The sequence below is a fragment of the Pungitius pungitius genome, chromosome 7 (genome assembly GCF_949316345.1).
Source record: "Pungitius pungitius chromosome 7, fPunPun2.1, whole genome shotgun sequence".
NCBI lineage: Eukaryota > Metazoa > Chordata > Actinopteri > Perciformes > Gasterosteidae > Pungitius > Pungitius pungitius.
In genome coordinates, this window is record NC_084906.1 from 17,819,039 (window position 1) to 17,835,533 (window position 16,495).

At 46.4% G+C, this 16,495-nt stretch overlaps 2 protein-coding genes across 2 annotated transcripts; both read left to right on the forward strand.

The window, feature by feature from the left end:
• Positions 1-5,485: 5,485 nt before the first annotated feature.
• On the forward strand, positions 5,486-6,808 carry foxe3 (forkhead box E3). Its single transcript, XM_037470039.2, has one exon. The coding sequence runs from the start codon at positions 5,486-5,488 to the stop codon at positions 6,806-6,808; it is 1,323 nt and encodes a 440-aa protein (XP_037325936.2).
• Positions 6,809-11,441: 4,633 nt separating this feature from the next.
• Positions 11,442-13,221, forward strand: foxd2 (forkhead box D2). The gene has a single exon (XM_037470723.2). It carries the CDS (start codon positions 11,516-11,518, stop codon positions 12,623-12,625), a length of 1,110 nt encoding a protein of 369 aa, XP_037326620.1. The 5' UTR covers positions 11,442-11,515; the 3' UTR covers positions 12,626-13,221.
• The last annotated feature ends 3,274 nt before the right edge of the window (positions 13,222-16,495 follow it).

Consider the following 16,495-nt stretch of genomic DNA (forward strand, 5'->3'; position numbering starts at 1 on the left):
CATGCCTGTATTTGTATGTGTGTGTGTGTGTGTGTTCCAAGCATGTGATGTGAGTGTGTGTGTCCTTATCAGGTCTTATCATTGCCCCCCCCCCCCCCCCCCCCCCCCCCCCGCTCTCTCTCTCTCTCTCTCTCTCTCTCTTTCTCAGTGTAATAAAGCCCGGGGCTGTGCGTCCGCATGCTGTCGGGCCATCTCTCACCACCAGGCAATGCCAGAACAAATAGCGGCCTCTGAGGTGCCGCTGGTGATGGAAACAAGTGCAGCGTGGACTCTTCTGGATTAAATTAGTAAAACCTGTGATTAAATGCACTGAATGTTTTAACGACGTGGCTGTTCGCCTCTTCTCTCCGCCGTTGAGGTCTAGATCGGGGCCGAGGAGCTGAAGGGAAAGAGTGAGAAGATCACGCTGAAAGACAGCACCCCTAGAAGGCTGAATGAAAGTCCTTGTCTCTTCTCTGAGCCCACCTCTCTTGGCCTTCCCTCCGCTCCGAAACTCTTGATGTCCAATGAAGGATTCGTCTGTGTCGCCGTGACGTCACTGATACTCTGCCTCGCCTCTAAAAAACACATTGTTGAGGCCAATGGAGATGCGAGGTGACACCGCTCAAGTTCATATACTGAATGAAGGAAAAAAGGAAAGTAGTAGCGCTTTCTGAACACATCTACGTACACATGATTACACACACACACACACACACAGACAATCCATCCATGCAGCCCACACACCAGCCCTCCTTCCCTTTGCGGTAAGCTGTGACTCATCACAGCCCAGTCAGCCAGTCTGGCACACATAGCCTTCCAGGAATGCCTCATATACACAGCGCCTGATACACTAAAGATAAATGGCAGTTATTGGCACGTTGAGTTTGACGTCTGCACAAGCTGACAATGTTCTGCATGTGATTATTGTGCTTTTGCTTGGGGAAACCTACTGGTTCATTCAGCATTACAAGAGTTGAATTTAGGAAAGTATTGCAGCTATCCCGAGCAGATGGGTGGATGGTTTCTACTGTTTGCTCTGGTCTTAGAGCTAAAGAAGGACCCAACCAGTCGGCCAGGGGCTCCCACTAGTAAGCACTTAAGCTTTCCTCTGTTGGCTAACCACGGTGCACGGTCCCCGGGCCCTTTAAAATATCCAAATCCAAACGCCCCGTGTCTCAGACTGGGTACGTCCTGGTGAAGCTTGTGAAGGCAACACATTCTCACGGAACAAATCGACACATGCTTTTGAAGTGTTGGAACGTTTGCTGGCGGTTGAGAGGAAGATGAGCAGACTAATGCCAGTCAAGTCTCTGTGTGAAATATAACCAGGGAAAAGGAGATGATTAGCTCAACTTAGCGTAGCATAACGATCGGAAACAGGGAAACTGCAGGCCTGGCTCTGTTCTGTGGCAAATATAGAGGTGGTATGGACGTTTTAATACTTTGGACAGAGCCATGCAAGTTGTGTCCTCCTCTCCTTCTCAGTCAAAGTTGGTCCCCTTTAGCTTCATATTTAAAGGGAAAAAACAGTTTTTGCAATGACGAGTAGCACGGTCTCCAAGCAACCCCATTGAAATGAGGCCAAAGCCTGATTCTTGACCTCACGCACGCGCCGCTCACTTGCTAATTGTTTAATTACGGTGCTTATCTTCACAGTAGGTGACCTCGGCTTGGCGCTCGCTCTCGTGGATGAACTCTGCAGCATCCCCGAGGCGGGAAGGGATTTCCTACATGTGTCTTGGGGGAAAAGAGGTATTTATTCAGGCAGAAACATGGAGAACGTGCAGCGTAGCTTCAATCACACCATTACGGGTCAAAGGTTTGTATCCTTGAGAAAAGTGCAGAGAAATGGTATTTTGTGTACTAAATGAGTCCTGCAGGCTCCTCTAAAATGTATCAGACCAGTGAACTGTGTGTAACTGTGTGTAACTTCAGACACCAAAAGAAGTACTTACCTGTTAATTCATGAAAAGCCAGCGTGTGTATATCTGTCTTTGCGTATTTGTTTTAAGCGTCCATGTGAATGTTTGAGAACGAGACATGTCATGACCACCGTACAGCGAGCCTGGCTGGCTGCGTGCGTGCGTGTGTGTGTGTGTGTGTGTGTGTGTGAGAACCGTGTGCGGCTCTTTAAGCGGGGCAGTGTAGCGTGCGGTGCGGCCCAGGCCCGGCACAGAGCCCGTCCCCTGGTAATCCCCCCGTTTTCAGGAGCCCTGGCCCGTACTTGATGAGCTTGAGCAAGAAAAAGGTTGCGCTCCCTCGTGTGTTCCCCTTCTCTCGCTCTCTCACTGTCTCCCTCTCTTTCTCTCTGTCTCTCACTCTTTTATTCCCCCTCTTTTTCTCATGCACCCCACCCCCCTCCCCCACTCTCCCTTCTCCCCCCTCCTGCCCGTCCCCTGGAGCCACTTTGCGAATGAATGGATACCAAGTGTTTACTCAGCAGCTCTGTCCCTCTTAATTTCTCAGGATTTCATCCACAAAAAGGACACGGCGCCCCGCTGTAAGTCGACATCCCGACCCGTCGGACGTTTCTGTCTTAGTCGACTTGTCTTTTCTGTTCTCATGCTGAATTACTGACGTCCAATAATCAGGAATCAGGAAACGTTTATTGCCATTATATGTTAGACATACATGGAAATTGTCTTGGCGGTTGGTGCATGAGGGAAGACAGTAAAATAATGACAAGGTAGTGCAGCAATAAGATAAAAATGTAAAGTATAATAAAATATATGCTATGGGTTACTAAGTAAGAAGAAATAAAGATAAAAATAAAAATAAAAAAAGATAAAGTGAACCAGCTAAACAGAAAGTGACAAGTCATCATATAACACAAAATCTAAAGTTACGTTGTGTGTGATTCTTTGTGAAGTTGTATCTGTTGATTATTTGTTGCAGCACTAATAAAAGAGGAAGAGGAGCTACGGCCATCAGAGACCACCAGAGACTTCAGTGGAATATGTCAAGGGGGCATTGCACACGTCTGCCATTGTGACTGTACATACACCTGTATTTAACGCATTTAGGGAAACTCCCATTGTGCGATTAGTCTCTTGGTTTTAATTCAATGCTTCCAGGGACACACTTTCAACCAATTTGTAAAGGAAAGCATGTGTTAAAGGGGACGAGGACGAAATCTGCCAAACATCTTATTTATGTTTATGTTGTTCATGTTTAATCACCGTGAGTTTGTGCCTGGTAGAAACACACTGGACATGCTTCAAAATCTGCTGTGTGGCAGCATCTCGGAGCTTAAACACAAGAATTTAAGCCTAAATTTAAAATGTTCGATATGAAACTGCAGCAAAACACAATGTAAGCCCTCTGTGAGGGATGAACGCCACCTCATTGCACCAAACGATTACTTTGTCCATGTTTCACATGCACATCATTAAAAAGAAACCAAGCAATTGTTAAGATGTATTCATTCCAGTGCATTGAGGCTGTTTCTGGCATTTCCTCACATACAATAATCTACATTCTGACTGAGTGGTCGCACATTTTAAGTGCAATGAAGGCTGCAATTAGCCAATAGGAACCACAGCAAACCGCAATATGCCATGTTAAAGGTTTATCATCATCAATGTGAACCCAGACAGCGGAGTATCAGCAGGGAACCATCTGACTGTCTGTAAACACGCTTTCTTTCCACCATTTAAAACACAACAATGTGCATGCAGCTCCCCGTTTGAGCTATCGCAAGCGAGGATGCGGAGCAGAGCTCAGATTCTAACAGTGAAAATCCCCTTTAACTCTGTCAATTTATGGACCCCCAACGTCGCCGGTCGACGCACGGCATTGGGTGAGGCCGTTCCCCTTATGCGGCACCGCGGGGTGCCAAGGAAGCAAGGCGCCCACTGCGTACGAACCCCAACGTGGATGCACCGTGTCCGTGACAAGGGAGCGTGGAGGTGCAGAGGGGCATGGGGAGGCTCTGCTGGGGCAGCGGGGTGGGTTTAGGAGGACAGGGGGGATTAGCGAGAGGCCGCGGGCCCCGAGGCAGAGGGCCCGTTTCCTGGCCTGAGCCCCTGTTTGTCCTGCCTGACCTGGCAGCTCTGGGGGCAGATCCTGCTTGGATACAGCCGCGCTCCCACGCCTGTCTGAAGCTGTTAGCCACTGGCTGTGAGTGGCTAGCTGGGCTTAGTGTTGTCTGGGCTGCGGCTGGGTTCGGTTCGTCTGTGTGGGGGGGGGGGGGGTGGGGGGTGTTGACAATGTGAGGGTGACCAGGGTGGTGGGCGGCCATGATTAATGAACGGCTGGATTGTTGTCACCATATATGTTCATTTCATTCATTCAGTCAGTGGGACGATTGAACACGTGTGAATCTGCGTCTTTTCTCTCTGCCGATGCGCGCATCTCAACGCGGGGATGGCGAATGAGAGACGAAACGAGTTGGCTAATAGAACGTATTTTTAGAGCTTCAGCGTACTTAATCCAGTGACCATCTTGTGCCACTCCTTTGGTTAGGTCTAGGTAGTTTTCATTTAATTACAACCTGTGCGTCCCCGGGTTAGTAGAAGTAAAGCGTGATGACTTTATCAGCTGCAGACATTGTATCGTCCACAGCAGTCGCCTCCCTGTGCACCTTAAGTAACCAACCCCAACCCTCTATTTGCCTAAATCATCAACTAATCAAACGGCCGCGTTTGCAGGGTGTTGTCTGCGTACCACTTGTGTGCAGATCTGTGTTTTTACTTAAAAGATCTGTAAGATAACACCTCTTCTCTCCGGGTGGGGGGGGGGGGAGGTTGTTTGATTACGGCTCTCCAAAAACGAGAATGAAATGAGTGGGATATTTACTTTTCCTCACCAAGAGCTTTGATAGCTCAATTGCTTGTTTTCAGTGGCTTGTTATTATTTTTCAATTGGTGGATTGTCCGTTGGGCTCGGAGGAGCACGGAGCAGCTCGGCGGGTGTTGTTTCTGGCCTGGATACACACGGAGCTGTCAGTGAAAGCAGGGGGGGGAGAGAGAGGAGAGCGATAAGAAGGGACTCGTCTGTAAACCTCTGTTTCGGACCGAAGGAAACCACCTTGACGTCGCTCAGTAGCCGTAGTTGGAATAGTGAAAGGGTTGTTTTTCCTTCCCTGGACAGCTGACAAAAAGGTATTTTAGGGAACTAAATCATAAACTTTTGTTTTTTGCTGGGGGGGCGGGGGGGGGGGAACCTTCCATGACTGTAAGTTTATTTTCATTTTTCTTTTTACTGTCAAGTAATTAGAGGGACATTAAAGGGCTCCTGCCTCCATCGTCGTCATGGAGAGCCGGTGGCGTCATTCCTGCCTCGTTTTATAAAACTGTCAACGCCTCTCTCTCACCTGGACTGACACTCACACACCCCCCCTCCCTCCCTCCCTCCCTCCCTAACACCAGGGCAGGACAAGGGGCTATTTCAGGCCAGGGCAGGGTATCAGTCGCTGCTCAACTATCAGGAGCTTCTTTTTTTTGTTGTTGTTGTTGCTGATCATTTCAACAGGAAAACAAGACCCCTCGTATTGTTTCTTTTCATGAATCTGGCAAATTACTCGTACTTCTCTGGCATGTGCAACATGACCGCCGAGATGCAGCACTCCTCGCCCCCCGCCGAGGCGAGTCCCGTGGTCATGTCCCCAGGTGTGTGCCTGGACTCTCCGCAGCCGCCTCCGGTGCTCCAGGCCCGGCCCAAGGACAACGGCGTGCTGATCAAGTCGGAGCCGCGCGGCCACAGCCCGAACGCGGAGGAGGACGGAGGAGCCGCGGGACACACCGAGGAGCACCTGCCCACCGGGAGCCGGCGGAGGAAGAGGCCCGTCCAGAGGGGGAAGCCTCCCTACAGCTACATCGCCCTCATCGCCATGGCCATAGCCAACTCCCCCGAGAGGAAGCTCACCCTGGGGGGCATTTATAAGTTCATCATGGAGCGCTTTCCCTTCTACCGGGAGAACTCTAAAAAGTGGCAGAACTCCATCCGCCACAACCTCACCCTCAACGACTGTTTCGTGAAGATCCCCCGGGAGCCCGGCAGGCCGGGCAAGGGCAACTACTGGACCTTGGACCCCGCCGCCGAGGACATGTTCGACAACGGCAGCTTCCTGCGGCGGCGGAAGAGATTCAAGCGCACCGACGTGAGCACCTACCCGGGCTACATGCAGAGCTCCAGCGCGTTCACCCCGACCCCGATGGGCCGGCCCTCGTACCCCAACACCCTGTACGCGGGGATAGGCTCCGGCTACGGCTCTCAGCTGACGGCCGCGTCCCCGCATCCGGCCATGCTGCATCACTACCAGACCCCCGGCGGCGGCGGCGGAGGCGGCGGGGGGGGGCAGGGGCAGCCGCGCAGCATGTTCAGCATCGACAACCTCATCAGCCAGCAGCAGCATCAGCAGCAGCAGCAGACGGCGCAGGGCGGCGCGGGGGGGGACCTAAGCCCCCAGGCACTGGGGCTGGGGCTGCACTTGGGAGGCGACATGGGCGCCATGACCTCCGGCTGCTCGGTGGCCGGCAACGAGCCGCCGGGGTGCTTCCAGGGCCAGGCTGCGGTCAACCACCCGTCGGGGAACATGCTGAGCAGAAGCAGCGGGAACCTGCCGTCCAACCTGGCGGCCGGGTACCCGTACTCCTCCTCGGGCTCCCCCCCGCACCTGTCCACCATGGGGGGTCAGTCCGGGTTCTCCCCGGGGAGCTCTCAGGTGTACTGCTCCGGGAACCGGCTGTCCCTGCCGGCCCTTCGCCCGGGATCCTGCGCCGAGCACACGGATCAGCTGCTGGGCCTCCCCAGCCCCATGAACTCGTACAACAACTCCTACATGAGACAAGCTAACTTTGCATCAGGGTTAGAGCGCTATATGTAAGAGATGAATACCCCCCCCCCCACACCGCAAAACAAGAAACCCCGAAAAAATCCAAATGAATGATTACTCGCTAACCAGTCCCTATATTAGAGGAATAGGCCCTCAAAAGGTGAGACATATGGCGGGAATTGGACGTCTTCAAAATGCCTGCTACTCATTAAACGACAGATAAATGCCTGAATGAAATGTATCTTTTTAGTAAAGAAATGCCACGTGTACCTAGTGAAACCAAATGACCGAGCCTCGTGATAAAACATTCCATGACTGTATGTCAGAGAGTTACATGTGTTTTCATTGTGCCACCTTTCGTTCATATTTCATGTTTGTGATTTGTTGTTCAAGTTTTCCCTGTAAATAGTTTGTTGAAACTTGATTAAAAGAAAAGTGTTATCGTTGTAGACGACAGGTCGCCTTGAATAAATTCATTTTTTACAGTAAAATAAATGTGGTCTTTATTCTCGATGACTCAAATCTATTGAACTAAAAGGGTAACAGCACAACGTTTAACAATCATTAACACTTACAAATAAGATGAGTATTACATCATAGACAAATGTGGCACATGTTCTTCTCAATGTACAAATGAACTATTATGTAAACAATTATGAACCCATATTCACAACATATGGATTTGGAGTTTTTTTTATGAATCACAGAAACCTAAGATAAACTAATTAAACTAATTGACTGAATAGTAATAAAGTAAAAATGGTAATGGTCTGTTTATAAACAGGGCATTTTATCCCAAAAATAATTACTAATAGAAATGTGTTTTTTATTTTTAAGTTTATCTTCAAATTTGTCTTAAACCAATATTTATCACAATTTAACTTGTAGATATATTTTTCTTCAACTAATTTTTTCTTTAAATTACATCCCATTAAGCAGACTGTCATAATGAATTCAACTGAGGACTTTCCTTGTAAAAGGGCTCTATGTTTCCAAAATGTAATCAGGGGGTGATGATGTTGAAATGCAGACTTTAATTAGCATTTTTGCCTTATCTGTTTGATAAAAGACATTATAAACCACAAGTATCAGTTAAGTTAAGCTAAGTTAAAAAAATTGTTTGCATATCTATTCATCACATTTATATGGTCATATTATGAGGTTCCCAGTTAAATGTTTCCAAATAAATGTTTAAGCTGTTTAAAAAAAAAACTCCTAACAACAATTCAATTCAATAATAGTCTGTATTCATTTGTCTGTGTGTTAGATATTGAGACACTGATCGAACTACTGATGCACCAACGAAGCTGATGTAGTCGCCTCGTGGGTCAATCTGATCAAACATATATGAAGGAGTTAGAACTTTAGTGAACACCAGACTGCATGGTTTGGTTTACAGACCGTCTCTCACGAAGAGGGCATCGTGCGAATAAAAGTCGACCAAACAGAAAGCACAATTGTCTTGGACAAAGTAAATCCAAAAATTTCTCAAATGAAAAGAGAAAGAGTCTCTAATCAGATAAACCTCATTACTTGTGAGTTGTTAGTTCAGTCTGAGTGAATAACATTTGGAGCTAAAAGATCAGACGTTCGTCCACTGGATGGCAGCAAAAGCAAAAAGGTGTGGGATTTGGGATTTGATTCAACTCGTTTACGAGGAGATGTTTCCGCTGTTTGTTGTTTTGGTTTCAATCGACGCAGTGATTCTGTTCAGCAGTCAACAGTGACGTCACTTCTTAAGAAAACAGATGATCACTCTGAACTCTGCAATAATGTCTGCATTGCATTTTCCTCTTTTTGTAGGATTTTTCAGTAATGAACTGTTGCTCCGTTAAAAAAAGGAAAGAGTGCTAAATGGTAGTGCTTTTTCAAAAATGATCCTTTTATTAAAGGAGTTTAAAAACAAATTTAAACATCTTTAAAAACCAAATAGAACAGTCTCTCTACGTCAGATTTGTGTTTAGTATAATTAATGACAATGAATTATGACAATAATGACTGTTCATGAACACATTAATAAAAGAATCATGATTAGAAAATGTTTCCATATTGAAAAGATTTATTTATTGTATAACAAATGTTGCCTGAACCTATTTTTACTGTTTTGTTTCAAGGCTGTTTTGTGAAACTTCCTATGCTGCTATATTCTGCTGAAATAGAAGGAAAACATTAAATTACAGTCAATCAGTTTCCAGGTGAATCGTGCACCATTTTTATAGGACGCCACACTGGTATTCACTGTCATCAATAGGCTGCACGGATGTCATGTTATGTCTCTTTGTCAACAGCAGGGGGCGCTTTAATACCACTAAACGGAGACGACGAGGCCCTATTAAACCTCAGGAAGCTTTAAGAATCTATAATATTGGACTGCGCACGTTTTTTGGGGTTGTTCAATTTAACAAACCTCAAAATAGTACATTTTTAACAAGATGCAATAGAAAAAATAAATATGTGCAGGTTAGCTGAGGAATCTTAATATTTTTAGAAAGTAAAAAGCCCTAAAATGTTGTAGCCAAACAAAGCACATGTATATATTTGAGTCTATTTATTGTCACATTATATTTATTAAATTAGTTAATATATATATATATATTTCCACTCAAAACAAGTATAGGCACAAAGAGTGGAAGACAAATAAATACGAAAATAAGCATAAACGAACACTGTGGAGAGTTAATTGGCTCCAAAACGTTATGATTTTTAATGATTATAAAAAAAAAATCCATACTACAAAATATGTCTGCTTGTGAGGAAAGAAGTAGAGTGTCTCGGCCAGCAGTCAGGCGGGTCTCAGTGCGCCTGTTTCAGATTTTAAAGGATGTGTGACATGTCCGTCGAAACCACCGCGATTCACCTCTTCACTGCGCCAGTCTTCACCTCCAGAAAAGACTAATAACGCAAGAAGAAACATACGAATCAGATCGTGTCGGAGATTACGATGAAACTCCAGCCTCCGAGTACGACAATTAGATGCACGTAATGCTGGAGATGCCCACGCACGCGTGACGTTAACAGTGTGTTTCTGAAGTCACACACACACACACACACACACACACACGTTACACGTCGTCATCTCTGCTGACCAGGACAAAGAGAAGCAGGTTGCATCCCTCCACTGTGCACTCGTGAAATATGCAGAACTGGACTATGGGAAACACACCACCGGTGGGAAGTGGTCACGGAATTAGGCGGCTGGCCAAAACCTTTGAGGAAGCATTTCAGCACCGCCCCCCCCCCCAAAAAAAAATCAGCCAATTTATCAGAAGGGACATAATAAAAAGCTCCGCCTGTTGATTTAACACCTTGAACCAAAACCGATGTAACAGGTCAAAATGTCTCGAGTCTGAACAAAAACTAGACGTGTTAATTAGAAGACTAATTATAGGCCTGTTTAACGACATCGGATATTTATTATGAGCTTTACATTACAATATTGTGTCTATTTTATTTTTAATTAAATTATAAATAATAATAATCATTATAATAATACATGCATATTTTGATGCATTATTGTTAGTATTGTTATTGATAGCTTTCGGTAGTCTTTAAATCGAATTATATATATTTTTGAAGATCACTCAGCTTTAAGTGCATTTCTGGGACGTTTATAGAACATTCTTTTAATTACGTAATATAAATAAAACAAATATGACTTTGATTTGACTCTAAATATACGTTTACATTATTGTGTAAATATTGATATTTGCTTTGCTGTTTTTTTTACATATGAAATAGATCACCAGAGATCAAATATCTTATGCACTACAAAAAAACTCAATTTATGTGTGTTCAATAATAAACCGCGTTTCAATAATTAAATGAGAGATTGCATCTTTGTGTTATCGGTCAAACATTTTTTCAAAATCGTTTTTATTTCTTCACAAGCTTTTTTCTTAATAAATAGTTCAAATGTATATTGATAAAAAAAAACAATAAGGGAGATAACCAACAAGTAATTAACAATTAAAATAATCCAAATAAGATCATATGCAGAGGGACAACTGATATTGACCTTATACAAGCCCAATATACGTTTCCGTTATTTCTTTGTTAAGTTGTTTTTAATCGAAAAACATTTCAATATTTGAAGAGCAGATCTAAATATTGCGTCTTGCGAGGCAATTCCGTCCAGTTCCTGGTAACAGTGACTCAAAGACCACGTGACCAGCACGGTCCTATAAATGCCTTTTGAGAGCCGAAGAAGATAGTGTGACAGTCGGGCTCGATGCCTCTCCAACCCCGCGCGTAAAAAAAAACGACGTTTTTTGGTTTTTTTTGGAAAGCATCTTGGAGATCCAGAAGTTTCTAAAGCTTTCTAAACGCGCTACGGGACCAACTCGATCACAGACGGAAACAATCCCAACTCCGGAAGTCGCAAATCCCAGATTGGCGCAACATCGATGATCTTTTGACCGTTTGCTTTTTTTTTTTTAAGCCGAAGTTGTCCTGCTCGATGAGAAGCTCGCGCGGCCCTGCTTGAAGCAGCCTCGGGACGACCAGGAGTCGCCAGATCCACAGGTCAAAGAGTTATTTCATCTTTTCAATAGATTCTAGACATGTGTGCGTTCAGTAGTTGGAGATAAAGCTGCCGCGAACCTCTGGTGTGGTTGTAAGGGGCGAGGGAGAGAGGGGGGGGGTGGAGGGGAGGCACCGGTGGGGGGCGGGGTGTGGGGGGGGGGGGTGAGAGTAGCCTCGCCAGACTAGAAGGAGGAGGAAATCTGGGAGAAAAGGGGAAGAGAAGCGGCGTCTCCGAGGATGACTTTGGGGACGGATATGTCCGACAGCTCTGCATTGTCCGAAGACGTGGACATCGACGTGGTCGGGGGTGACATATCCGCGGGGAAGGACGGAAAGTACATTCACCACGAGTTCAACTTGGACAATGACTCGGACGATAATTACTCCCAGAACGCGGCCGAGAGGGTTTCTTCTCCCGGGCTCAGCAGCTCCGACTGCCCGTCCGACCAGATGGGCTCCGGCGCGGAGGTCGGGACCGCCATCGGGGAGAAATCTAGGAAAGGCGCCCTGGTGAAGCCCCCGTACTCTTACATCGCCCTGATCACCATGTCCATCCTGCAGAGCCCCAAGAAGCGCCTCACCCTCAGCGAGATCTGCGAGTTCATCAGCAGCAGATTCCCTTACTACCGGGAGAAATTCCCCGCGTGGCAGAACTCAATTCGCCACAATCTCTCCCTGAACGACTGCTTCGTGAAAATCCCGCGGGAGCCCGGCAACCCCGGGAAGGGCAACTACTGGACCCTCGACCCGGATTCCGCAGACATGTTCGACAACGGGAGCTTCTTGCGCCGGAGGAAGCGCTTCAAGAGGCACCAAACGAACGAGATCCTGCGGGAGTCCGGCGGCTTTCTGCCCGGGTTTGGATACGGCCCGTACGGATACAACTATGGACTCCAGCTGCAGAACTTCCACGCGGCCCACAACCCGTATCACCCGCACCACGCAGGTGGCGCATTCCCGTTCCCCAACGCCCCGTGCACCTTGCCCTCGTCGGCCTCCATATTCCCTGCGCCGCATCACCTCCCCCCCCTTTTAGGGGCCGATTTAAGAAAGACGTTTTACCCCCCAATAAGCGCGTCCCTGCCGCCTCTCAAGACGGACTCGAGCACCCCGAGTCGGCCTTCGTTCTCCATTGACAATATCATCGGTGCGGCCAACTCCACCCCCGCCTCCTCCTACGGCGCGCAGCCGGGCAGCCAGGCTCAGATCCTGGCCATATTAACCCCGGCACTGGCCTCCGCTTCCAACCATTTGAACCTATCGCAGGACAGCAGCATATTACCGGCCGGGCCACAGGGTCAGACTTTTTCCAGCAAAACCCCAAATATGAACACTTGTCCTTTCTAAGAAAACATAATAATAATAATAGTAGTAATAATTAAAAAAAATTGCAAGAATGAGAAGCTTTTATTATAAAGTTAAGTGTGGCTTCGTCCTGTGTGAAGGTAGGCTGCGGCTCTCCCCGTGTCCCTATCATTGTAAGAGGAGAGAACGGTTTATTTATGGTGTGTAAATATGTGTATAATATTGAGACCAATGCAAGAGAGGTCTTTTTAAACAGTGCTGACTTTGACTCCATTTGTCAATGGGGGGAGAGAAAAAAAAAACAAGATCCTGTTATTTTTTAACATAAGTTAAAAAAGGGTTTTCCGACTTTCTGTTTTTTAAATAGTTGATAATTTTCATGATTAACGTTGTTTTTGTTTTGTGCGTCGTGATAAATTGGCACTGTTGTTGTTGTTGTTGAATAGAGATGATCGAGACGGCAAACTCAGGTTTTTAAGCACATGGAGAAGAAGTTTGGGCTTCTGACACAAGAATAGCCGTTTCCCACTATCACTCCTTCCTCCAGTGATTCTCCTCCACATGGTGAATTTGTGACAATGTCATTTCATGTCGTCAGTGGACACGTAGGCTGTGGTTTTGGTAAAAGAAAAAAAGAAGAGCGCATTACACCTCTCTCAACTTTTTAACTGTTGTTCGTTATTTCACATTTTTATTCTGTGAAACATGCCGTATGTCTTGTGTTGCCAATAGAATGAGAGAAAGACACTTAATTGTTCATAGGTCATTTTTTGTTGTTGTAATGACAAGAATAATAAATGTTTGTGAATTTGAAAAAAAAATCGTTAATTTATTTTAGTTAAAAAAGGGATCTAAACTGAAAAAGCAGCACGTGAGTTCAATTAAATCAAATGCTTATTTTGTCCAATAAAATTACACAACGACTTACCAAAGAGAGTCAACGTCTTTCCTAAAATTTGCTTCATTTCATTATTTTTGAAAGCATTTCCCTTCAGTAAAAATATGTCACTTATTTTATCTGCCCATTCTGGCAAACAATCATTCAGGCTATTCACCATGGAGCTCATAAATATAATGCATTTATGTGGACACTGGCCAATTAGAATGGGGGGGGGGGGGAAACAAGATTAGTCTCTTATGCAGTTAATCAGGACTCTTGTTTGGCGTGAAAAACGCACCAAAATTCAGTTGAAATATTTCAAACACGACTCAATGTATTCAACAGTCATGAATATCACGCAACAGTGGGCAAGTATTCCTCTTGTGTGGCTCTCGCGCGCTTGTAAAGGACCATTTTCTAGCAAGTTACAAAGGCCCCAGCTGAATAGGGGCGTTATCAGGCCTCGGCGGTCTGTAATTGAAAGTGAACAAGGATATACCCACGGTCTTTCGGGCTGTCGTTGCTAATTTGTAGCAGCATTTTTCATCGGGCTCCCTAATCCACCATAATGCGGCTTTTTGGGCCGTTTGTTGATGTTGTCAGTGCGGACCCCTGGCCCAGCGGAGTGAATGTGCGGCGCAGCGAGCGGTCCCCTGTGAGACCAGCCACACGCATTTAGGGCCCCTGAAAAGCAATCTTCTCTAAAGGCCCTCGGTTTTGCTCCGCTTTCATGTCTTCGTGTGTTGTCTCGGGATATGTATAAAAGAAGCAGTGGGACTCGTCCGGCTACAGAAAACAGGCCCATTGGTCTTTTTCAGAGTTGTTGGAGCACATGTTTCCAGACAGAAGGGTGGGGGGGGGGGGGGTGTGTAAAGCCTCCTTTATTTACCAGATCTGTGTGCAAACGGTTAAATGAGTTTGCGGGTGTTTTGACAGATGATTATTAAGGATGAAGGGTGGGAGGGCTGACTCTTGTGTTTTCCTTCAGCCCAGCGCGCTGCAAGTCTTTGAAACGAAAACCAACACATGCCTACTTTCTTTATCGAGACGCAGCCTTTATTCCCATTTCGCTCTCCCCGTTGGTGCAAATTGAACATTTGATAAATATTGAGTTAGGATTTGGGAAATCATTTTGATTAGAGCTTCTCCTGCAGTGTATCCGCGGGTGTTAATGGATATCCTGCATGTATAATTTGCAGAGTAAATGAGGTGGAAAAAAACATTTAGCGGGCTATTGAAGTTTTCCTGTGCACGCTCGCTCTGGCAGGGAGTCATTACGCACCGCACCAGTCCATTAAAAATCCACATGAAGCGTTTGCAGAGGCGGTTAAAAAACGCTTAAATAACGACAGGAACGAAATCTAAGCCAATAAAACTCACTGGTAGAGAAAGCATAACGCACGCGCACCCGCGCACACACACACGGAGTAGACGATTTGAAGCTGAACCGATTTCAATGGAAAATCCATCAAAACCGCGACAAACACCAAAACAAGTCATCCCCCCCATTACTTTTTTTTCTTCGTGTTCGTCCTCATGGGATCCCATCACGCACGCTCATATTTCCGAATAGTTGCGGGTTCGTCACTTCAGGACCACCCACCGTCCCAGCGTGCATCTACTTAGGCATCGCGACATTCGCCATTTTTCGGGACGTCTTCTCCATCCCGAGGGGTACGTGCCTGTCGATGACCCACCGGTGCACCAAAAACCCATTCGTGCAATTTGAGGCCATTCCCGTCTCCGTCTAAGCGCTCCAACGCGACCCGTTTGATCATCATCATCATCATCCGAGTTGTGGCGTAAACCGCGCGTGACAGCAGGGGATTAAATGAAATCGTTTTGCTTAAATCTTCTGCTGCCTTGCCAATAACTTGGGGTCCGTGATCGATGCACCGCGCACTGCTGCGTCTTGAAGGGCACGAGGACGGAAGCTGCGATGACACCACTGTGTGTGCATTGTGTGTGTGTGTGTGTGTGTGTGTGTGTGTGTGTGTGTCTCAAGGTTAGGCTTGTCAATTGAAACAGAAGACGTCCTTCACTAAATGTTTACACCTATAATACGATATAATTTGCCCTTTACGAATGAAAAAAAAGCGTGACGGCCTTTGATGCAGTGGCCTATTTAAACACATCACTAACAGTGAAATGCATACACACACGCACACACAATCATGTTGTTTTAGTCAGTGCCGGCGCTCCGCACACGCACATCACGCGCTGCGCGTAGGGCACCAAGTGCCTGGGGGGGCACCAAAAAATCTGGGACGTGAAAAATCATCACAGTAGGCTACTAGTATAAATAACAAATAAAATATGTCTAAAGCATGCTAATATGCAAATTCAATACAAAGTCAAAAAGTAATAGGCCTAGACCAAATTAGTGGAGAAAAAGGGGAACCTCCTGTGCGGCCCCCCCTCCCCCCACCTCCCAGTGGTCTGTTCCATTATGCCTCAAATCTCAAATGTGGCAGACAGCTTTGAAACGGCTTCGAAAAGGCATCAAGAGTCGGGGGCGGAAAAAAGAAAAAAGAAGAGACAGCGGGATGATGCTCGCGCGTCGCTCTCAGCTAAGACAATGTTTTAAATCAGGGGTCCCCGAACTTTGTCTCGTGAGGACCGTTGCTAGCGGTCACCGGGCGGCCGGCTGCCCACATGTACTCGCCTCATAATGTCCGCACGGACCGCCGGTGGGTCGTATTCGGTACTCGTCCACGGGCCGCCCGAAGTTTCTGTTACCGTTACCGTTTCTGTTATCATTTGTTTTTCATGTTATCGTTTACGTTTTTGCATAACAATCGGCTTCAAGAGGCATATCCCAATCTGTGGTTTGCTCTTCGTATTGCACTGACTCTCCCTGTCACAGTTACCTCTGCTGAGCGAAGCTTTTCAAAGCTCAAACTAATCAAAACGTACCTGCGCTCATCAATGGGGCAGGAACGTTTAAGTGGTCTGGCTGTCATCAGCATCAATGGGGACGTGGCTCAGAAACTGTCATATGACCTGAGAGCTGATTTTGCAGCTAGGAAATG